Here is a 23330-nt window from a genome sequence, read left to right as displayed (position 1 = left end):
AAATAATTTTTTATTGAATTCATACGCATCAAGTCGTTCAGAATATAAATATTTCTTTTGTCCAGTGATAAAAAATCCGCATGCTAAGTAACAATATTACAACCATTCAAATCTACCCGTTGTATAATATAATATAATTCATTTTCCACATTTTCCAGCGCATTTAACAGTGTAACAGGATTGTTGTCATTTTAAATGTTGACGTTCGGAAACTTCAAACGCTTGCGCACCTAATTGTTTATCTGTCAATTCAGGTCGTAGCGAGGACGAAAATATTCCATCGCGACGGGCGCAGGAAAAATTGCTTCCTTAAAAGTATTTGCGGGGTAAACATGCATGAAGAGTGATTTGCTAAGCGTAGGTTGTAGTGTAGGACGATTTCTACGATTGCGTTGGTAGTGCAACGCCAGAGGGAAAGCTGGGTTCTAGAAGGATTCGAAATGTTTCCTGAAACGTTAGTCTTCGGAATTGCGTTGCTCATCACGGGCATTATCCTTTTTCTGCTCATATATTTCGTATCCTTTTTCAAATACTGTAATCTAACAACATTTCCCCCTAGCTGATCCAAATTAATAGCTGAATTTTCTTAACATTAAGCTAACACTAACAGCTGATCATTTTGTCCGATCTGGAATGTGATTATCTGAACGCTCAGCAGTGCTGTTCTAAGCTCAACTTTTGGTCCATCCCAAAGCTAGCGGCACACGGGTTTCTAACCTTTTTGCTGCTTATCCATGGCAACTGGATGCTGTGTCTGGCGAACCTGCCGAAGGTGGGCTGGCTACTGTACGAACAGTATCGCGTGCCGGCTGGAAACATCGGTATCTACGACCCGGCCGAAATCCACAACCGGGGAATGGTGAAAAAGCACCTAAGAGACACGATGATCGGATTTGGCTATTATTTGATCATTTTCTTCGTGTATCTATACTGGTAAGCCGATGTGCGATGTGTGCTACTCACCGACTAGCAGACAGTTAACCATGCTAATTTTCTTTTCAGCATGATCATCGCCTTGCTCAAGGGAGACCCAATTAGACGGCACGAGGAGGAGGAAATTGTCACCGAATTCTAAATGCTTATCCAACGGTAATACACGATTTCTCTCGAATTTTTCAGCGCTTTGCAGAACGGCGATAGTCTCACGTAGAATAGCAATTTATGATTTTAAATCAAATGTTTCCACCAGCCAAAGATATTTTTTTTAAAACAATACTCTCCAGCGTTTGATAAAACGTGAAATAAACGTAAGCTCATGCGACCGTTGGTTGCTTTCGATTATCTGGCGTTGGTCCTTGTTTGATAAAAGCCGAAAAAAGGGGTTGTAAATTCAAACGAATTTTCCCGTCAGTACAACCTGCGTCCACCTGTAAGAACCTAGACAGGGCGTCCGAGAGAGCACAACAAGAGCGAATCTCTGGCAACAGCCTGTTTGCTTTACGCGAGGCAAAAAAACGAAGGAAAAAATGGCACCTAAAACAACCCTGCCAGTGGTCTACTGACCAGCGGTCTTCGGCGAGTAAGCGCGAGCTGGATGGTGAGCGAGAGCAAAAGAGAACCACGGATTGGCTCCACATCCGCCATCGTTTCAGAGCTGCTCCCCAATAGGGGTGCGCACTCTCACAAGCACTCGCGCAATCTCACCCCCAGCAGGGAGCGGTTCAGCGACCAGGCGTCCGCTTCAGCTAACCACGTTCTCTGCAAGCTCTCCGGTGTTCTCCGTGGCGCGTGTTCACGCTCTACCCTCTACGGCATTCCGCGAGCGCTCAAGTCATGTGGCCGTGTGATGCGTAAGGCCCACCTCCGGCTCCGGGGTGTTCGTGTGGCCGTCTCTTTCGTCGAGTTCGAGCTTCACTGACAGCGCCTCTTTCTCGACGGGAGCAATCTGCGCTCCAACGACACAGATCGGCAGAGACGTTTAGCGGACCACGGCGACGCATCCTAGATCTGCTGCGAGGAGCGCGTAATGTGTGTAGTCACAGACCAGCAGGCCACTTGAACCGCGGACACAGAAACCGTGCAGGAGCAGAGCAGAGTGGCAGCAAAAGTGAGTGCATCGTGGCCGAGGGGCGAGTGTGTGGCAGTGTGTGACAGGGGTGCCAGGGGCGCCAAGACACCGTGGAGGTCAGTGAACAAGCAGGGAAGAAAAATAAGGCAAACAATAATATTGGCGAAAAACAAAGTGCCCACGGTTGCGTTCTGGAGCCGCCTGATGCTCTGATGGGTCCTCCCGGGGTGGGTTGGGTGGGTTCGTGAGGTGAAAAACGTATAGGGTGGGAAAGAGGGTTGTTGGCTTATCCGCATCTCTTTCGAGCGGGTTGTTGTTGCTGTTGTTGTTGATTTTGCTCCCGCGCAATCTGCAGCGTTTTGTGGAGTGCTTCGGTCCATTGTTGCTACCGATTCACCGCCCAAAGACGTGGAGAAAAACTGACCGCTTTCTGCTCCCTCCTTCCTCTCCCCGCGGGCGCTGGAAATAAGGCTAATTTTATTTACCTTCCCACGATATCCTTTAACTACGCCAAGTGGACCCAAAACGCGGGCAGTGATTTCGAACAGTTTTGGTGGGTTGCGGAAAGGGTGGTGGAAAGGCTGTCCACCCATCGGGAGGGGCGTCGGGGGATGGAATGTGACCTCCATAAAACCACCTTATCAAGCGGTACTATCTGCGCTCCCCGGTTTGCGCAAAGGAAGGTGTTTCGTGGGGAGCCAATGGCTTTTTTCTTCTCGATCGCGACTCCACCAAACGCCGCTCAAAAACCAAAGAAGGAAAACTTCTCAAAAAACCCCAGTGTGCGGTGATGGTGAATCAAGTTGTCATGGAAACACGAGCACCCACCCCCGAATGTTGACCGATGGTGGCGATTGTCGTCAGCATCTTCGATGGTCGCGCAAAGCGAAGCGAATTGTGGCGTTTGTGTTTTTTTTTGTTTTTCGTTTTTAGTTTTCGTTAGTCGCGACTCTCAGCTTTATTTTTGTCCTCCGAAACGCTGAACATGTGTGCCGTTGAGCTGTGCGTGCAAGTCAAGCGCGAATGTGCCCCCCCCAGTTGTCCGTGTATGTGTGCCCAAGCGTATGTGAGAGCGAGCTGCGAGTGCGAACCAAGCGAATGTTATGAAACGGAGATCTCGACGTGAGACTGGTTTGTTTGTGACGCGCATAAGTGTAAACAAGTGCCAAGTGGTCGGTGGTGTGTGGAGCCACAGACCGCGCGTAGGGCGCCCTGGTAGGAAAACAAACAGCAACAAAAAGAGCGCGAGATGAATTCGATGCGCGATCTACAGCGTAAACTGGCACGTATCCTGGACAAGAGGGTTGCCGATTCTGCTCATGATTCATCGCCACTGGATGGGGTGGCTCGCTAAAAGCACTATCACTGCCGTTCATGCTTATCAGTGTGATGGCGAGTAAAAGAAGACGAGTAGACGATCGCTTCAGCAGATAAAAGCTCACGTGCCGGAAGGACCCCTTGCGGAGTGTGGCCCCAAGAAAGGGTGGGGGGATGCAGATATAATCAGGCACACGCACGCGAAGGAAGCCATCTGGGGTTTGTTTGCCTGATGTTGGCCGATCTCTGCTTACGTGGAGCTAAGTGACACAAGAACGCAAAAAGCTCCACCAAAGCGTACGTGCATATAATGTTGGTGCGATTGTTCCGCGTTCACCTTGTACACCGGAAGGGCGCTCCCTTTCGTACGCTCGTTCGGGTCGTTGGTGACCTTCACGCGGGAAGGGCCGTTGGGTTCCTAATCCTTCGCTTCATTGGGTCACGAGACATGAGAAGGAGTCTCCAAATTCCGAAACCGCAAGCAAACGTTTGAGGGGATTATTTGTTTGTTTGTTTTTTTTTTGTTGCTGGCAGGATTATGTCCCCCTTTCGTTGGATCCCTACGGAACCGGAAAAAGGAAACCCATTGCCTCCCGCCCCAGTGGGTGGTGGATTCCGTAGCCCTTCTTTTTTTGGGGTCAATCCCGCTCGCCCGTGAGGGGATGAAGGAGCTTTTGGTTGGTCGTTTCGCGGACACGGGTATTAATCATGCGATAGCGCGATCCGATGATTGTGCCGCGTGTACTCATGCTCCCCACGAGCGACCGAGATGGCTCCCCGGTGGGAGTGAGATGGAAAGCGCGCGTGTTTACAGAGAGATGGCCCCCATCGGGCTCCCCTTACAAATGGCTACCGAGAGTGAATCTCGAAGCGAGCGAGCTCCCCTTTTTTCGCTTTGGACTGGACTCTCACTCGCAGACTCTCGGTTTGGTTTGCGTAGAGATGAAGCTGCTTTGTGGCGTATCGCACGCGTGCTCACACGCGCTCACTCGCGTGAAGTTGGCTCAGCTCTCAGGCAGAACGAATGGAACGAAATGCTTCGCGCCTGGTATAGGCAGCACCTGGGACGGTGTCGTTTGGCCGTTTTTCGAAAGGTTTCATTCATTCATTCGTCGTTCATCCGCGAGTCCGAGCACGCAGGCGGCCCCACGCAGCCAGCCCAGAGCGCTCGAGCTCCACCGGTGTGTCGTTGTGCAATTTTTGGTTTCCTTTCCATCGTGGTGAACAGTGGCTAGTGCAGCATCAGCGCGAGTGATCGATCATCATCGTCAGCGTAAGCCAGCCAGCCAGCCAGCCAGCCGTAGGTCAGTTTTTCCTTTTCGGCTGCGTGCGGTGTTCTCATTTTTCCTTCCCAAAGAGGCCCGTCTTTGGGCGCAGCGAGCGTCCGTATTTGGAGGCTTGCGATGGTTGTGATCAGTCCAGTTTTGTTTGCTTTGGCTAACACTCGAGTGACCGCACGAGGGCCAACCACCGAAACGACGTCCCTTTCGTGCTGGTCCGTTGAACGGAAGCTCTCGAAATTGAATCATTTGTTCACGACCACACGGAACTATGTTTGCGAACCGTGGTGCTAAAATGGTGCGTGCTTAAACACACGTTGGAAAACCCCCTTTACAGAACAAAACGGACGCAAACAGACGGTTTTGGAAAGCTCCCAGGAAGCGGACGACCCTACGATAGGGGTTGGGATTTTCGAGAGCCCTACGAGAGCGGTGAGGATTTCTTAATAGTTTTATGCATACCTCAAGCACTCGGGCCAATCCTCTCACGTTCGAAATTTGCATTCCGCATAGAGAATGAGCCCCCAACTCTTCGGGAACATAATCCTGATGCACCACACTGTTTGCGGGCGAAATGCAAACACGCGGAGGTTTTCTTCCCTGCCGTTTGGAAGCTGGCCTCGATGGAAGGGTCTCGGTGTTTGATCGGTGTCAATAATTCATGTCCTGTTAGTTGGTAAAAAAAAGGGTGCTTCCGACGAACCGTCCACTGTAAGTGTGCTTACAGCACCACATGGTGGGCCATGTGAGTGAGTTCTAGCGTCCTAGCGTGCTATGGAAACCGTTGGGAACCAAATTTCCATTTCACCTCACGCCGTCGGAAATGCGTGGTTTGTGACGCCAACGGCAACAACCCCCGTAATAGTGGCGGTGATTTGTTTGCGCTAAATACACCCCTTATAGTCGGCGGCCGTGCCGAACGTTTTTGGGTGGAATTATCGGTGAAAGGTTTTGAATCAACAAACAAACAATCGCCCACCGACGAGGTCCTGCCAGCAGGTGCTGCAACCGCGTCTGGTGAGATGCATCTGAGCGTGTTGCGTGGTAGTGGTTTGGTCCAACGGTCCGACGGTATTTTATTATTATATAAACCATTCCACCTCCAAGATCGCCCCCAGGTTTGACGTGGTTTGTGGTCTGAAACGGGGCGGAGAAATTTTATTTTAAACCTAAGCGATCTTGATCGATCGTCACTGACGTCGTCCGCGTCACCGTCACCGTTCGAGGATCGCACCCGTTTCTGGCTAGCACCATGGCTAGCAGCTTGTGCAAATGCTCGCCTAAAAGGCCTTTAAAGTACGCAGAAATAGACAGAGAACGGAACGGAGATGCGTCCTTTGGGCGGTTTGTTGCGCACCGAATCAACCATCCATCAGCACGCCATTAAATTTGCACATTCGAGTTTACCGCCAACGACGGTAAGACGGTATCGGTTGTGGTGTACGCGTTAACGAGTTTTAAACGATGCCACGCGGCACCGGCTAGTCGAATGTGTTCCGTTTTTAATGAGCTGCAGCGCATTTGCAAGCGAACGACGCTGGAATCAATCCCTTTGCCGCTGTCAGCGTACCGTTTTTCGCGGTTAAACTGCCACCCGATACTTCGATGCACATGCACCGTGGCCAACTGCACCGTGGTCGAATGCGCAACCGCAGGTGCGCGTGGGTGGCGTGAGTTTTTGATATTGTAATTTTTGCCAACGCGATCTAGCGTGCTGCCAAGTGTGGAGGTGGCGAATAAAAAAAATCCCTCCCAGCTGATGATCAGATCAGCGAGAAATGAGCAAACAGTGGGTATGCAAATTCAGCATGTTCAGGTGCAGGTGTTCAGTTTGGGTAAGCTGAACGAGCATGATTCATCCCTTAGATCGACGGCTTAGGGCGTAATCGTGACGGAAGAAACATGAACGGAGCTGCAATTAGTAAGAAGTGGCCATAAATTACATCAATTTCACACCCCTGGCACGATGTCCGGTCTGGTGAAATGTACACGGGGAGTAAAAAATTTTCGTTTTTTTCCTCTCGATCGAGCAAAACGGGCCCCCTCGGTTTGCCGGTGTGTAGCTGTGTAACCATCGGTCACCGGGAAAAGGTGAAGGTGTTTTTTTTATCGTCTTGCTTTTTACCTATTTTCTAGTTTGTATATCGCGGGCTTAGCGTTTTGGCTAAACGCACTGCATAATAGATGGCGCCATTTATAAATGGTCTGGTCAGGGAATTGTTTTTCAATTTCTCCCGACCAGATGGGATGACTCACACTGGTAAGCGATAAAATATGCATTTTATTGGAACCATTCAGGAGGACGAAATTTGTGTTGGCCCATGCTCAGAAATACCACCTCATGAATCTGCTAAACACGAACTTACGAGCGTTTTTTTCTGACTGTTGGCGTTATATTGATATTTTAGTTTACGATTTTTCCTGGCAGCGGATGTAAAACATGAAACAAGCCCCCTATTTGCTGGCATTTTCTTCAGTGCCAAGTTCCCGCAGAGTTCCGAATCGAGCGTACACAAAAGCCGGGGGGGAAACATATCAGAGTTATCAGAGAAATTCCCGGAACCGAACTTCTAGTCCAGCCCAGTTCTGGCAGCGTTATTTTACGGTTGTTGCTTATTTTTTGATAAGAGACACAAAAAATCCCCCCACACGTTGGGGAACGTGCGCGTGCGATACAAAGGTTTTCTGGACTTTTTTTTTAGCCCGCAGCTAGTTCAGTTGAAATCGATGCGAAACTTTTATACTCAAAGTTATGGCCCCCCAACATGGCCATCGGTTATCGATTATGCATTCCGTGCACAAGCCCTGCCGTTGCATTGAAATGCAGCAAAGTTTATCTACATGGATCGTGCTTTTTTTTGTGGCTCTCGGGAACAAAACAACACTGGAGCAATCCTTTCATGAATGGGGAACATTTTGCCAGTCAAAAAAAGAGGCACTCGCACTGTTCCGGTGCTGCCTGTGGCGAAGCGAGTTTGTTTTAATTGGTCTTTTGCTGGGCGCAGTGGCTGGGCAAATAAGTTTTCAATTTATTGTATAGAGTATTTCAATGCTTCAAGCCCTCATGGCGTCGTGTTTGAAACCAAATGAAAGCGTTCGCTTTGAAGTGTGCTGGTGAAAAGAAAGCGAACTAGTTTTTTCATCGCACACGTCGCTGGTTTCCAGCTCATTGGCGATGAATTTCCCTACGACGGATGGTTGCAAAAATGGCTCCATTCGGCTCCTTAACACATGCTGAAAGTCTCCTTTTTTGTCCTCTCCGCTTCGATCGTTCGAAGCACCCGTGGAAGTGGGTAGAGAGGGCCCGGTGTAAGGTATTTCATTAGAAGAATCACCCACCCACCCATCAGCCTTACTTCGGTCGCAAGCCCACCGGTCGGTTGAAAATGGAACAGCCCGGTTCGCCGGTGAAGCGCTGCGAGAGCAATTTTCAATTAGCCAAGCCCGAAGAAGCCGCCTATTGCTGGCGGGATTGAGGTGGGTTTTGGGTTGGAAAATGAGAGGCTTTGAACTACGGTGCCTGCTTGACGACGACGACGACGACAACGACGACAACGACGATGATGACGACGTTGTCGATGACGATGGTGGCATGTGTGTCTATAAATGGCTCCTGACAAGTAGCTCGCTCGAAGGCTTGTTATAGAAGCGATTCAGGGCGGAGTCGTCCCCACCCGTTGATGATGGATTCATTTCAAATCTGTCCAACTTCGAGCCAATCGAGCCCAAACGGAGGGCACGTGGTGGCAAGGCGGCATTCCACGCACCAGCGAAAGAGAGCCCATTTATGGCGGCACAAGAACACACCCATTTTCCTCGCTTCGTTCGCTGCTGCTCCTTTAGCCACGCGGGCGTCAAAACCGACCCTCTCCTGGGAAAGGCGAATGTAAGCGAGGGAAAACCCAACCAAGCCACCACCGTTCACGAGCGGGCGATTTTCGTGGGAAAATCCAAAGCACGCAGCGCATGTGTGCGTCGGTTGCGATAAGGGCACGCGTATTGCAAAAGCATTAACCGGTGCCGATCGGGGCGACGATCCGTGTCCGATCTGGGCCGTGCGGCTTGAACGAACGCCTGCCATCGATTTGCGTGCGCTTTGGTAAACGTGTTTGGGGGTTGGTTTAAAGCGATTTTTTTTGAAAAAAAAAAAAAACAACCTCCCAATCGTGCACCGAGCCATCCCAAACAAGGCCATTCCGGGTGCCCCTTTCCGTGCGGTTTGATTTTTATCTGTTGCGTAAACATATCGTTTTGGTTTCCCAGGCAGATGTAATTGAACACGGGACGGAGCTCAAGCTCAGCACGATGGTGTAAGATGCCATGAAGCAGGCGCACACAACAAAAAGAAAGAAATGCCTCCAAACTGCGACGTTCGGTGTTTTGCGAACTGCAGACACACGCAAGAGCTGCAGCTCAGTGAAGCGGGAAATCAATTCCACACAACCGGAAAGGCGCCAAGCAGGTCGGTCGCGCAAGGTGCGAGCCATATATGCGCCATATTTACACGAAAATATCGAAACGTAGCCATGGCGACAGTTTCGATCGCTTTATTAGTGGCACATGTTATTTCTTCTTTTTCTTCATTTTTTTCTGCAACGTCCGGTGAATTTATTTTCGACATTTTTCATCGCCTACTCGGTGAAGCTAGCGGATATGGCAGCTGTCGGCAGGTGACCGGATAAACCCCAATATCGCCCGTTGATAGTGAGAAGGATAATTTTTCAGTGTCGATGGTCGAACGCTACTCAGCTCAAGCAAATGTTACAAAGCGTAAAAACGGTTTCCAAATCGTTTCCGGTGGGAAATTCGTTCGCCAATCCATCCGCTTGTACACGTGCAGCTTGCCGTTGCTCCGAAAAACGTTGGGAAAATGTGCTCTTAAACTGTGATAAATAATTTACGCTAAAATATGAATCCACCGGGAGTGCGTTGCTCTCGAGAAGACGGATGGGTTTTTCTCCAACGGGTGGAACAAATTGCACGCACTCACGTTGGCAGCGAAAGTTGCTCCATCAAAGCGCGCGCACGCCTGTATCGCCGAAGACGAATGAGAAATAAATCCGTAAAACATTTATGCGTCTAAAATCAAATCATACCATCCGTCGGCGCGACTGACGTCCATTCATCATCAATCACTTAGCAGGCGTTGCCACCCGTTTGCGGCGCCATTGCGATGACGAGGACAAGCTCGTCCCATCGGCGCTGGTAATGTGTGTCATTTTCACACACAGCAGGCGCTGACGAGTGGTTCACGTGGAGCCGAACGAGCGGGAGTGACGCCCCTGGAATCGAGGGCACAACTTCTGTTGGCCACACAACCCTTGCTAAAGGGCACCAAACCCACACGAGAGGACACATATTTTATACTTTCCTTCCGGATCACGCCGTAAATCAGGATGTAGCAACCTCGGTCCGATTCGCCGGCAGCGATAATCGTGAAAAGAAAATCGAGCTTCGACTCGCGTGCAGAGGGTTTTTCACTTTCACATCTTTCTCTCAGCTTTGCTTCTCTTCAAATACACCCGTTTGTGGTGTGCTATCTCGTTTGCCATCTCGGGGAAAAAAGCACCAACCACGCCGCATCCGTGCTTTGTGCGGCTGTTGCTGCTGTTTGCATAAATTAAATTGTGTCCCTTCGCGTCACGTTCCGGATGGTGCAATTCCGACCACTCCGTGGGGATTTCGGTGGCATCGATTTATTGATCAAAGGAACCGCTTGATTACCGCCGCTAGCTAGAGTGTGGGCTGCGAAGCGGCGATTCCAAAACCGTTCCCCGATCGAGGAGGTTGTCGAATTGGATGTGCAACAGTTTTCCCAATAACGTCCTCTAATGCGCTCTCGATGCTTTCGTTCCAGGTCTTGTTAGCTGCCTCTCAGCGGAATCCTTGGTGGTAGGAAAAAAAAACTCCTTTTACCATCCTGGGCAGGAGTTTCCGTGTGAACTGATACAAACCGGGCTCTCCCGGGAGGATTTTCACGGGTTCGTGCATGTGTTTTCGTGTGTTTGTGGTCGTGCGCGTGGCAAACAAAAGAAAAAGGATGGAATGTATCCGACTGGTTGTAAATATTAATTAAATCGGCGCAACAATGACCCACTGCTGGCTGCTGTGAAGTCCCGCATCCGTGGCGTAGTAGTGTGTGCCGTGGTGTATGTGTTTGGTTGTAATTTTGTGGTCGCGGTTCGCAATCCAAGTGATCTGAGAGTGTTCGGCGCTGGCCAATGGCCACTAACGTGTAACGGGCGGGCGTGTGTAAATTCCGGTGCTGCATCCGGTGCTGATTGAATTATCGGCAATCGATCCCGGCATCCTGCCGTGTGTGTGTGTGCGTGTGTGTTTGAGCGACTCGCGCCTCGTTTCGAGTGGGTGGAAAGCGATGGCGTCTCTACTGACGGCCGGAAGTGCAGCGCCCAGTGTGGCGGACGGCGGAAGCAAGCAACAATCCCCACAACCATCCCTGTCGTCTTGTTCACCCCGGAACACAGCCTCCCCGAGTGGTGGCCCGAATGCCACCCCCGCACCCAACACTGGGGCCATGAATAATCCAACAGCCGTCAAGCTGGGCGTCATGGACGTCCCGAAGGCGCTGCAGGACGGCGAGAAGTTCATCAAATGGGACGAGGTAAGTGACGATATGGAAAGTACCCCTTTTTCGAAAGCGTGAGAGAGTGGGAAGCAAACAAAGTCGGGGGGTTTCCCAACGGAAGCTAATTCATGTTGGCAGCGTCTGAGTAGACGATTCACGCCGATTGCCGCGATTAGGCTGGCATCCTCGCTGGCATATGCATGATCCCCGATCAGGTCGAGGCTTAGACATGACAGATAATTCCGTCACTTGGTGCTTTGATGTGCCGCGTATGGCCACGACATGTTGGCAGGCCTCACGTGGTGACTTTACTGGCACTTTAATAAGCTTTCGTTGACGCGCAAGGACGACTGACCTTCTGCGGGGAGAAGTGATCGTTCGAGAGTAATTTACGGCCCGGTGTTTACGATTAGTGCTCAAAAATGGCTCTCCCCTACTTGGAAAAGCTTTCGCAGCGAGTTATGATTCCTTTTTCTTTTGCCCCACGTTCGTGCGGTAGAGCTGTTCCGTTAATGGGCGGCGTAAATGGAATCGATGCAATCTCGTTGCGAATGATAATTGCCTATCGCTGAGGTAAGGCTGGAGCGCCATCGGGCGGGGAATTTCGATCGAGAAAAATAAAACAACTCTATGCGACTCAGAAAGAGAGGTTTTTTCCGCACGAAAGACGCCAAAACGACCTTTCACAAACGTCCGTTTGGCCGGTCGGCAAGCTCACCCTCGAGCGTGAGGCGTTTTGAGAGCTTTTCCTGTTCCTTTTTGGATGGTTTTCGATTGCCACGCCATGGAAGGGGGAAAAATATGTGCCTGGCATATGCGGGAAAAAGCGAAAACACCGACGACGAGAGCACATTCTAAAGCACTTGGAGCCGATTTTCGCTCCGGGTCGCGCGATCGGAAATGGCCAAATGGCCGAAATGATGGATGGCTGAAAGGCGGGTTATGTATCGGCACATTATGGGCTATTGATGTTGCTCGGTTTTTGCTCGATTCCACGGCCGATTGGTTCGTCCTGCCACACGGCAGCAACAGTTTTCTCTCGAGCGGGGTTATTTCTGCTCACTTCCGGTTCGTACGGACGGAGCATTCACGTCTCGCAGATCATTTGTCTCGAGGCTTTTTAATCAACATTTGGTTTGATGCCTGTTGATCGATTGACGGCATGCGTCGTCATCGGACGGTCCTATTGAATGCCGACGGTCGTTGAGGGGATTTTTGTAATCATTTTCCCGCCCCACAGCGTTTGGTTGGAGGGTTTTCTCGTTCTCCCTCGCGTGCTCAACGAACAACCTGGAAAGTAAAACCGCACCAGCTAAACCAGCCGTGTAAAATCACAGGTCCCGCACCGGGAAAGGTGATGCGGTGACTGGTCTAAAGGACGCTGGGGCACGTTTTTCTCATCAGTGCATCCCGCGCGAACCCTGGCGGGCGGCTGTGGCCGCGCAAAAACCGCAACCAACTCGCGCACCTCAACGCAACCACGGCACGGTATCGCGTAACGCGCCACCATTCGCCGCGTGTGCGCAAGTCGTGTTGCAAATTGCGTTCTGCCGGCGGCATGCCACGCGTTATCGTATTACCGGAAGGCCAACCTGGTGGATGGCTGGAGGATTGTCGGGATTGTTTGTTGACTTTTGCACGAACCGTAACACCCGCAGCTCATTAAATCGATTCGTAAAGTGCAAGCTGCGCTTTGGTCCTCATGGCGTGATCCGCCATCTTGACTGTAAAAAAGCGCTGGTTGTCAGGGGCAACGAGCTGCGATAGAGGTCCTTTTTCATGGCGTATTGCACTGGAGGGTGACCATTGTAAATCACTTTCACATTACACCACTTAGTCGTTGCTGGTGCTGCAACATTTATATACCGTAATACCCCGAGCGGGTTAGTTATAAATATTTACCGTAGAAATTGCATCGTCCTGCCAACGAAGGCATCTATTCATACTGCTCCCGGTAAACCCGCAGGAAGCCAGTCGAATAGAAACCGAAGCTTCAACCAACCGACCCCCTGCGATGGTGAGCGGAAAAATGCACCAGGAAAAAGTGTACGCAAACCATTACAGCTGAATGCCGTTGGTGTGCGAACGAAAGGACACCCTGCACATGGCCTGCTTGGGTGTGATTCAAGCGCCATTGTAATCCTCTCATAGTGGCGCGCGAACGCACAGCCCGCCTCATATGCACACATAAATCACGGGATTGCCGTTGTCCTTAAGCTGCAATTGATACTGTCCCAGCCCATCGTCACCCCCTGTTGGCTGCGCGGAACCGTGTCCTTACGAGTCCTTAGAAGCCATCGCATGGCAGCAAACGAGCCACTTCAAACGAGTCCCGCAAAATATGCTCTTGTGCTAGATTTTCCACTGTGCTACATTTTTACCTCGCTGCGATTCTGCACCTTCCACCCTTGGAACCGCCAGCTGGAAGGGTTCTAGGGACGTCGGTCTCTCCATCCCCTTCCATCCAGTGCACCGGCACGAATTGCTTAAGTCAAAGAGAGGCCCTTCACCGGGGGAGGCCTCAAACTAGGCAAAGCTCTTCTGCTGCAGCGGCATCTCGTTGCACTCGTTGTCCTGGTTCCTGCTTGCAGCTGGAGCGGGTGAGTAGAGTGGGTGTTTACATATTCCTGTTGATACAACAAATCCCCGAGCCTGAAAGCATCCTTCCGAGCATAATGCGAGCCACCTTCCTGCGCCCCTTCCCAGCGTTCGGGGGAATGTCACTGTCGGCGTGTTGGCATCAAGATGAAGTGAGGTTATGTTGAACAACCGTTAGCATCCTTTAGCAGGGTTGCCGTGTGGGTGGGTGGGGTGATGGAACGGACGTTCGGTGTCTGTCCCACCCGCCACCCTCTCCCCATCAGAGTGCTGATAAAGTTGTGCCGTTGAGCGAGGACGAAGTGGCAGCTTCGCGGCTGGAACGGTGAGCGGCACAAATGTGCTGCTTGGGTGGACCCGTCTTTTTTCATTTGCATCATAATCTCGGCAACATCCTTCCGGGGGAGGTGGTTGGGATCAGCTGTTGTTTATTTTTTGCTCCACGGGTGTTCCACGCCGGTGCTCCCTCACACTGACACATTGTCTCGAAGCTTGCCGGAGGGCCGGATCGAGCCGAGGGACGGATCCTTTTGGAAAGGAAGAGTGTTTCACGAGAGACAGCGCCGCCCGTTCGCTATCTCTTTGACGTCGTTATCTTGCCAGCCAACGGTACGCCGGAACGGAAGGCGTAACTTTGACAACCATCACGGCTCGGTTTTTTGAGGGGTATGGTTTGGTTTCGAGTTTTCGTGGGGAAAGTGAAAATTGCTCCCTCGAAGAGGATCACAAGCGGCACAAGCACGAGGCTAAGGCACAGGACTCCAATGTGTGCATTGTGGAAAACTTCACCATCGGCAGTGGAAATGGTAACGGATGTAACGCGCGACTCGTAGGTGGTAGAGGAATGTCCCCGAAGGACATTGAGGACACGAAATTAAACGTGGTATGAATTTTGGGTGCGACTGTGGTTTCATCAAGTGACGATACCGTGCAACGGAACGCGGGAACGGGAGGGCCATTTCGCAAAACCGGTAGATCAGGCGAGCATGAGAATGGCAAAATGTCGCCTACAGGACGTACGATTAAGATCCTCGAAATTTTGCGGTTCGCGCTTAAGCATGATATGAAATTCCTATCCCAAAGCGGCTATTCTCAACTCCTAACGCTTTGAAGTAGTACTTTTCGTGGGATAGTGTGTGACTTTGCTGCGGCTAATTTCAAGGAACTACCCCATGAGAGAAAGCTGCAACCGCATGCGTATTTGGTCGCTTTGGAAAGACTGTTTGAGAGGGGTTTCCAGACAGCGTTAAAACCACCTGAACCAAACCACTTTGGTTCGCTTGAAACGCTATTAATCACGGGAATGTTGAAAACCAAACACAATTGGGGCCACAATTCGTGTAATCGTCCAGCGACAACATGGTCCCGTGATGGGTGTGTTGATAGATTTTATTCTCCAGCGTCGATTTCATCTATCTCTACCTTTCTGGCCCACAACCGAACCTCCCGTGTACCGATAATGACCGTTTTTACGGTGTCAATCATGTTGAGCTCGGCAGCAGGGACAAGGCACGGAACCCGAGAAGCGAGAAAAGGACACCACCAGCTGGAAGGTTTGATTGCCGGGTCTGTGGCTGGGCTTTGGTTCGTAATCTCAGCTTACCGAACCAGCGGTCAAGCGGTGGGGTGCTGCGAGTGGAAAAAGCCCGACATTTTTGGCACCGGTAGCGGTGGGACGATCGACAAAATTAAAGCAATTAAAGCCTAGCTCGAAGCACGGGTAAGCTAGGCACCCGAGCGGCTTTGCACGCATAAAATGGTTCGTGTCGATATCGAAATCTCCAATCGAATCATAGAGCTAATTGAGGTGTGTTTAATCTGCAAATCAACACGAAGCGGGTGATGAATGTGTTTGTTAAAAATGGCTATTGGTTTTGTGGGTTTGATTTGGCTAACGTGACATGCGCGCGCTCCAGCTCCAGGGGAGGGAATTGGATTGAATGTTTGCCAGCGGCCGCATTAGCGCGGTATTCATAAATGTTTGTCAACACACGAGCCTGATTCAAATTGAACTATACAATTACACGCTTCGTGACTTGCCCAGCCCAGCCTGCCTGCCTGCCGGGTGGTTTTCGCGAAATTGCTCGCTGGCTGGCGATGCCACCCAAAATCAGGTTTGATCAAATTGCCGACCCACCCACGTCGGTTGCCGGTGGCAGGGATGGTTTCCCCTTTTTCCTTTTTCCCGTAGAAAATTTGATTAACAAACCGGAAATTAATGTTCGTTTACATGGTCGTGATAAGCAATAAAAAAATCACTTTACTATCTTGTTTACCGCTACCTAACTGGCTCATAAATCCTTCTTTTTAAGCAATATTTTTTTTTTCTTTCACTCCCTTCCCACAATAAAGGGTTGCCATTTCCGTGCGGGCGTTGGGCGCCTCTAAAATGGCCATCCTAGGCGTGGGCCGTGCCTGCGGGTACGCCGTCTCCTAAACATTCATTACCCACGGTCGATCGATTCGCCAGCACGAGAAGCTGGTTGGATTATTCTCGGAAGGAGCATTTCCATCACCTCGCGCGCCTTCGATAGCGCATTCTTCCGGCGCCTTTTTGCCCCATCGCGTCCGATGACGCTGACGCTGATGGCTTTGGGCGTGTGTCCTCGTAAAAAAACAGCAGACCCTAGACGGTGCTTTACGCGAACTGATTATGGCTCAAGCTTACGAGCATCCGTGGTCGGTTTGGGTGGTTGAGGGAGAAAGTAAAGCATCCCTCTCGTACGGAAGCTGCGGCGAATGTTGATTTGTCCCTTGGAGACGTTTGGTGGGAAAACAAAACCGAAGAGAAAAATAATGCGGCAACATGTAGTAAAACCGGCGCGTTGCGAGGCTACATGTGCCCACAGCGGAGACAAAAATAAAGGGCTGACAGCGAAAGCACTGCGAAATCCCAAAGATATACTACGCCATCCGAAAGCCCTCGGCCTACAAGGACGAGCCGGGCTGTGGCGTTGACTCAAGCGTCATGGTTTTTTTTTGCTGGGTATATTCGAGGCTTCGTGTAGGCTCCGGCATGTACCTGAGACGGTTACGGTTGAACGATGAGAATTCTTTTATAGCTGGCGTGTGCCTGACGCCCTTTTCGGAAGCGTTCGGCAGTGTAAAAGCCGACTGACACTTGAGGCGACTCTTGCCAAACCCGTCTTACCCGGAAAACTCCGCGGCGGTTCCTCGGAAGGAATGCGCATGTTACCCGTGCTTGGGTGGGGTTGGGAATTTCTTTGCTTTCCGGGGTCGACCGGGGATGTGAGCGTGTTCTGTTGATATTTGTTCCCGGCGGCGACGGCGGCGGATGTTGGGCTCAAACGAAGACGAATTGTTCTGCGTGATGGTAACGACGCGAGTGTGAGAAAGATGCCGTACTTCTTTCGTTGGTTGGCTCTCTGCGATACCGTTTTGCTGTCATTTTTAACTCCGTTTAAGTCGTGGTTCACTGGAAAAGTGCTACGTAAAGATTACAATAAGGCAGTCACGCGCTTGAAAAAATATAGCCACGGCACTCTTTTAAATAGCAAATGGTTTAGATATATTTTGTTGTGAATGTATGATATAATGTTCACAAAAACACCACTCAGAATGTGTCTGTCCTTTTTAAAGGATACGATCATCAAGCACAGATCGACGCACCAGAGGCACAGCCGAGATCCGGCAACTTCACGCTCCAGGACAGCCACTACGACTCATCATCGTGGGTTAGTTCAGCTCTACTTTTGAGAAAGTAGCTATGAAAACTTGCCTATAGAAATGATCCTATGAAGCACAGTCTTAACTAGATCACCGTTTCGCTCACCGACCGTACTCACACCAGACGTTCTGTTGTAGCGATGTTTAAGCAACGTGGCCCTCCACACAGCTGATACGATCACTGGTCAGGCATACGTACGCGAGAGCATGGTCTATTGTATGTGAGATCTTTTGCTCACAACTCGTGCCAGTACGCATGCTCCGTTTAGCGCGTTGGTACACTTTTACCAAGTACATCTCGTTAAAGGGCGCTCTAATTGACACGCTAATGATCGGCAGCGGTTAGCAGCAACAAGATCGACCCGTGTCCGGTCAGATGATGTTGTTTGATTACTCCGTCAGATTGGCCGTATCAGCGGATCATCGTCGTAACATAATCGCACGTGGTTTCGATGACCACGCGGTTCTCATCACGCTCAGTTTGTTAGGCATGGTTCAATGCAGACGAATGAGTGCATCAAACAGAGAGAGTGAGAGAGAGAAAGAGAATCATAGAGGCTTATAAGAAAAGAAGAGAGAGAGAGAGAAATTGCATCACGCGCAGGTTAACCGTTTACGACAAAGAAAACTCGAAACCAGCGCTATCAGCTTAGCTTTAGCGTGCTCTACACGGCTGCAATCGAACGTTGTTTCGTTGCTAAAAAACTATCTTTTGACAAAATCGGTATTAAATGTGCGTTGATGTCTATCTCTTGAGGGGTGGCTATAAGTTATTAAGGGAAATTTTTTTCCAATATCGTTCAAAATCTGTAATTAAATGATTCCCATTTACCAGCGCAACGGATAAGGCAGCCCTTTAAAACAATGGGGGCTGCTTATCATGAGTTCTCTACTAAATCATCGTCACTTCAGAAGAGACAGGAAGATGTCAAGCAATCTCCTTTTCTCGCGCTCTCTCTCTCTCTCAATCTTGCAAATTGGTTGTCGTGTTTCGCTCCACTTATCTCGTTTCATTTTTTCCATTTCCATCATCAACGGGCGGAATTACACTTTATTGCTTCTGTTCGGTTAGCTTCACAAAAGTTGTAATATGGCAGGAAGTGAAATTCACCAAAGGAAATGAGAAAAAGAACGATCGTCCATCACTGTCCGCGGCCGGGTACGGGGTCAGGCTCTGGGTCAGGGTGACACTTGCCACTGTCAGCATCGGGGAATGTTGAACTCTGGCTAGGATTCAATACCGCACACACCAGACTACAGACGAGTGGCTTCTAAACCAAAAGCATCCTCGGACAAAGAGGGAAAGACAGAGAGAGAGAGAGAGAGAGAGAGAGAGAGAGCTCGAAAAAAAAGAGAGAAAGAGAGCGTGACGCTTTTTTTTTGCGCATAAAAACGTGTCCTTAAAGCTCGCAAAGGACATGCAAATAGTGTGCAGAAGCAGCGAACGAGCTGGACGAACAAGCGCCGGGAGCAAAACCGGAACCTGACCAACGACCTTTTTGCCGTTCCGGTCCATTGCGCTGGTCACAATCGGTGCTCGTTCGACGCGGCAGGGTCGCAAAACGACGAAGCGACGCGATCCGGCCGGTGAAGCGTGTACGCACCGATCCTGAAATAACTGGAACGCAACCAGGGGGAATAACGTCGGGTTGGGTCGCATCATACTGGCCGGGTCTTCCGCGTGTCATGTACCCGAGAGGAGAAGACATGATATATATTTACGTCTAGTCGTAGCAGCGCTGTTTAGGGGGCTTCGAGAGCACGGCTTTGAAGAAAGCAGCTGAACGGTGCTGGCCACGGTTGAGTATGGGAAGTGAGAGGGAAACAAAATAAAAAATGAACGCTTATTTATAAATCTTCACCTGTTTCCTCCTATGGCTTGGCGTCGTGACGTGCAAAGTGGCGCAGGCCTATCAAACGATACAGCGCGGCAGAAGATCATTAATATTTTGGTAACATTCTGCAGGGGCTGTGGAGGTTGATTTGTTTAACGGAAACGGAGCGTAAATATTTAGAAATGCAACGCTACTGCTTCATCTGCGGATCCGGATCGGGCCAGATTGATGCGTATGGCATGATTATGAGAGCGTCGCGTGGTCTTTCGAGTTCGCGGCGCAAAATTTTGATTAACCAACGAAGCCGTAAACGTAGCGGAAATCGATCATTTAGCCATTTTGGGACAGCCATTCTGTTTCTGCCACTACCAGTGACTGTGTGTGCGTGTGCTTGTGTGATTTATCGCGAACTCGTGTCGATAGATTGCACAGTGGCCTCGGTTTGGTATCGAAATGAGATGTAAATCCCACTTTAACCATACGGCCATTCCATCGATGCCGGCAGGGGGTGCCAGTTTTCCATTTCACCACAACGACACAACGGCGAACGAGCGAGGGAGGAACAGTTGACGACGAGCGAAGAAAACGAAACGGTCGGAAAAGCGCGCAAAATTTCTCAACAGCACCATGTGCTGAATTGATTTATGGTTCTAGTTTATTTCATTTCGTTTCATATTCTTGTCTGCCCCCGTTCGTTCGCAACCGCTCCGTTGATCCGCTTCTTTGCGGACTTGTTGGGAGTGGCAACTTGTGCACATCCTTCGCGCTGCCTTGACATTGCGCAGCGTGACACGTGGTGGCGGTGTTGGCGTGAAACGTACGCAAGGGTGCTGGAAGGCGCACCCGCGTATTGTACGTTTCACTCAATCCGTCAAATCCGGTGCGCCCAACTCGACAGAAAGTTGTTGGTTTTATGTATAATTCTTTTTCGTTTTTACGACCAAAACTTCGTAATTGCTGTTCGCTTGCTGGCGATGTCCTTGAAGCAGCGTTGTTCCTTTCCCGTTTCCCGTCAACAAGTAGTTGCACTGGCGTCGCTGCCTTTCGTTCGAGTGGTGCGTTTCAATGGAAGAAAAAAAAACACATAATAAAGCACGAAACAATTCGGGAAAGTAGCATTCAGTGGAAAGTAATTTTGTCACCATAAAACCATAAAACCCGGAGGCGAAGCGCGCGAACAATTGTTTAATTAATTCCCATCACAAGCCGCGTGGTGGCTCAGTCGTGGCACAGTCCGTTCCGTGGAGGATGTCCGTGTCGTTTCGGAAGCGCAATGCCGTTTTCCGGTGAGACCTCGCGGCGCGGCGAGAAAACTGGCCGAATTCAAGCAACACAGATGCATGCAACGATCAACCGGGCTGGGAGAAATCTCTGCAGCATAAAAACCACAACGTGGTTGATTTAGTGCTTGCTTTTTCTTGTGTGTTTCGCTCTTCTCTTTCGGCGTTTACTTTGCATCTCACAGCACAACCTTTCGCGCCAATCCTGGCCACCTGCCCCGACCGTCACGGCAGGCGGCCGCAAGCAAGTCGAAACTCGTTCGCGGCTGGCATAAATTATTTATTAATAAAATCCAAACACCTGTTACGGGCGTTGTAAATAAAATGGCGCAAGAAAAAGGCACATTCGCTCGTCGCTCGGGGGAATGGTGAGGAAAAAAAGGTCTAATAAAAGGGACGAAGCGGTCGATCGGTGGTTGAAGAAATAAATAAACGTTCTTGCGCACGGATGGTGTGAGGATAGGATCTTAATCATCAACCGAGAGGTACGCTCGAAGGCGGAAGAACCGCATGGAATGTTGTGTGAAATGGTTTTAACGTTCCTGTCGTAAAACTGTGGCTTCTCGAAAGTTTAATCTTCAATCAGTTGCTCGCGCAAATGAAATCATTCGATTCGCTTTCACACGAAAGCCACATTAACTGCAATTTAATCTGCAGCAAGGTGAAATTACCACCCCAGATCGGTAAAAACTTGAAAAATGCCACAGAACGTGCCAAAACGACTGGTATCGAGCAAAACATAATCATTGTATGAGAATCACGACACGGAATGAATTCCGTTTCATTTCCCAACATCGAACCGACGGTGTGGGACGGTGTTCGAGAATTTTTGCCCCACGGCGAATGCAAGCGAAAAGCGACACGAACGTGGTGAGCGAAAATGTTTTGACTTCCATTTTCCGAACGAGCACATCTGGTTCAAGTTCGAGTCGATGGTAGCGTGGTACGCCGTTTCGAACGTGCAGATTGTCGAACGGACCACATGGGCATCCATCTGGCCGTCGTCGATCGGATGGTTTAGATGTTTGCTTCAAAGTATAGAATCCTCTCCGCTCCAGGAAGCGGAACAAAGGTTGGGCACGATCGCGCGAATTTGCTGTTCCCGGTCTCATGCGCCGGCAGCTTCCTGGAAGATAAACAAATTTGCTGTGTAATTTCATGATCACCCCGGTTCGCCGAAGCTGCCAGCGCTGGGATAGACCATCTGTGGTCGGGCGTATCAACAACCGGACTCGGGTTTAGCTCGAACAGCGGATCTTGGGCTCGCGCGGAAATGGGTCATTTCTATCGCACCACATGGAAGGTTCTCGAGAGTGGCGTGCGGTCGGAATTTTGATAGGCCAGATTATGGATAATTGCTGGCGTGTTGCTTAGGGGAGCGTTCATGTTTGCTTGGTCATCTGAGGTGCTTTTCATGAATTCTAATTCGACTTCGACGTCTTGTTTTGTCGTAACCTGGTGGTCGGCATTAGACAGGCAAACTAGTTTCCACGTAGTTGAGAAGAGAGTTTTGTTGGAGAATCATAAATTCGATACATTATTTTGTTTCTGTTGTCGATTACACGAAAGCGCAGCACGCGTTACCTGATTGTTTTATAAGAAAAACCCATGTTAAATCATCGAAAGACTCCCCGCGAATAGAGGAGTTATTTTGTGCTGGAACATTTCCAGCAGTCCATGTCCATGTCCAGTATGACCGCAGCTTATCTCAATCGCATCCTGTGGCTGGTTTATTTCTGACAAAATCTCTATTTAAATCACCCTGAGCGCACAGAGTGTACTTTCGCATTAATTCAAACACGTTCAGCGAGCGTCGCATGGAAGGGACACAACTGCAAACAAAACTGCCTTATCTGCCACCTTCGGATCGGGATCTCGCAACGCGGAACTGCTTTGCATAAAAACCGAGCCATTGGAGGATGTTCGGTCATATTTAAACCGCTCCCATGAATAGAACGGCACACGAGTCCTATATGTGTTTAAAATTCATATTTTACTTACTCTCCTGCCATACGTTCCATCCCATCGTGGTTCTGCAACGCGGTGAAGCGAAGCTGCAGCCATGGCCCTTTGTCAAAGCCACTAGAGAGATGGCTGACAAATCGTTGCCACTATCTCTTCCGGGAGGTCATATGCAGATTGGCCGTCCATGGTGCCCCAGAACTTCCTGTGGTTTAGCATTTAGTTCGGTGCCGCGGAACGACAACCCGAAGCCCTCGCAATGTGTGACGATAAAATGTGGGCTGAGCAGCCAAACCCATCCTCGAAATGGGAGTTTGGGACACGAATACTAGCTAGTGCCAGGCCAATCTACCGAGCACCATCTGCTTCAGCTCGTTTTCGTAATTGGCACATCGTGAGCAGCATAAATGCGTGCGATTCCGGGACCACTCGTGCTGCACATCCGTTGTGCATCGAGTGCACTCGGTGACGCTTATCTCATAATCGTTCGATATGTGCCACGAAGATTAAAGACGTTTTGATTTTTGTTTTTCACGCTCCTTGGGTGGAAAGAGAAAAAAAATACTACCGAGGTCGAAACCGAGTCGGGGATGATTTGTGGTGGGTACAAGTAGAACAATTTCCCTTGATTGCACCATAAACACGCTATTCATATTCACCTTTCACCGGTGGATCGTTGGGGTTCGTGTTTTCTGGTCGTGAGCATCTCGTTAGCATGGCAGGATTATCGCCAATGGAGGCGCCCAGTACCGCGTAAGCTGTGCTATTAGGTGCTGC

General features: G+C 50.0%; 2 protein-coding genes and 1 non-coding gene across 3 annotated transcripts in view; 2 read left to right on the top strand and 1 right to left on the bottom strand.

The window, feature by feature from the left end:
* The first annotated feature begins 348 nt into the window (after positions 1-348).
* Positions 349-1281, top strand: LOC128726658 (protein cornichon homolog 4). Its single transcript, XM_053820478.1, has 3 exons — positions 349-515; positions 611-933; positions 1003-1281. Exons 1-3 carry the CDS (start codon positions 441-443, stop codon positions 1073-1075), a joined length of 471 nt encoding a protein of 156 aa, XP_053676453.1. The 5' UTR covers positions 349-440; the 3' UTR covers positions 1076-1281.
* A 9700-nt stretch (positions 1282-10981) lies between these two features.
* LOC128726465 (1-phosphatidylinositol 4,5-bisphosphate phosphodiesterase classes I and II) overlaps positions 10982-23330 on the top strand; it is a 53080-nt gene continuing 40731 nt past the window's right edge. Inside the window, exon 1 of the mRNA XM_053820279.1 lies at positions 10982-11227. Coding sequence (XP_053676254.1) covers positions 10982-11227 — 246 coding nt within the window. The remainder of the gene's footprint in view (positions 11228-23330) is intronic.
* On the bottom strand, positions 17359-17559 carry LOC128728050 (small nucleolar RNA U3). Its single transcript, XR_008411003.1, has one exon. It is a non-coding gene; the product is annotated as a small nucleolar RNA U3 (small nucleolar RNA).

Source organism: Anopheles nili, chromosome 3 (genome assembly GCF_943737925.1).
Source record: "Anopheles nili chromosome 3, idAnoNiliSN_F5_01, whole genome shotgun sequence".
Lineage (NCBI taxonomy): Eukaryota > Metazoa > Arthropoda > Insecta > Diptera > Culicidae > Anopheles > Anopheles nili.
This window is presented reverse-complemented; position numbering and strand designations above follow the sequence as displayed.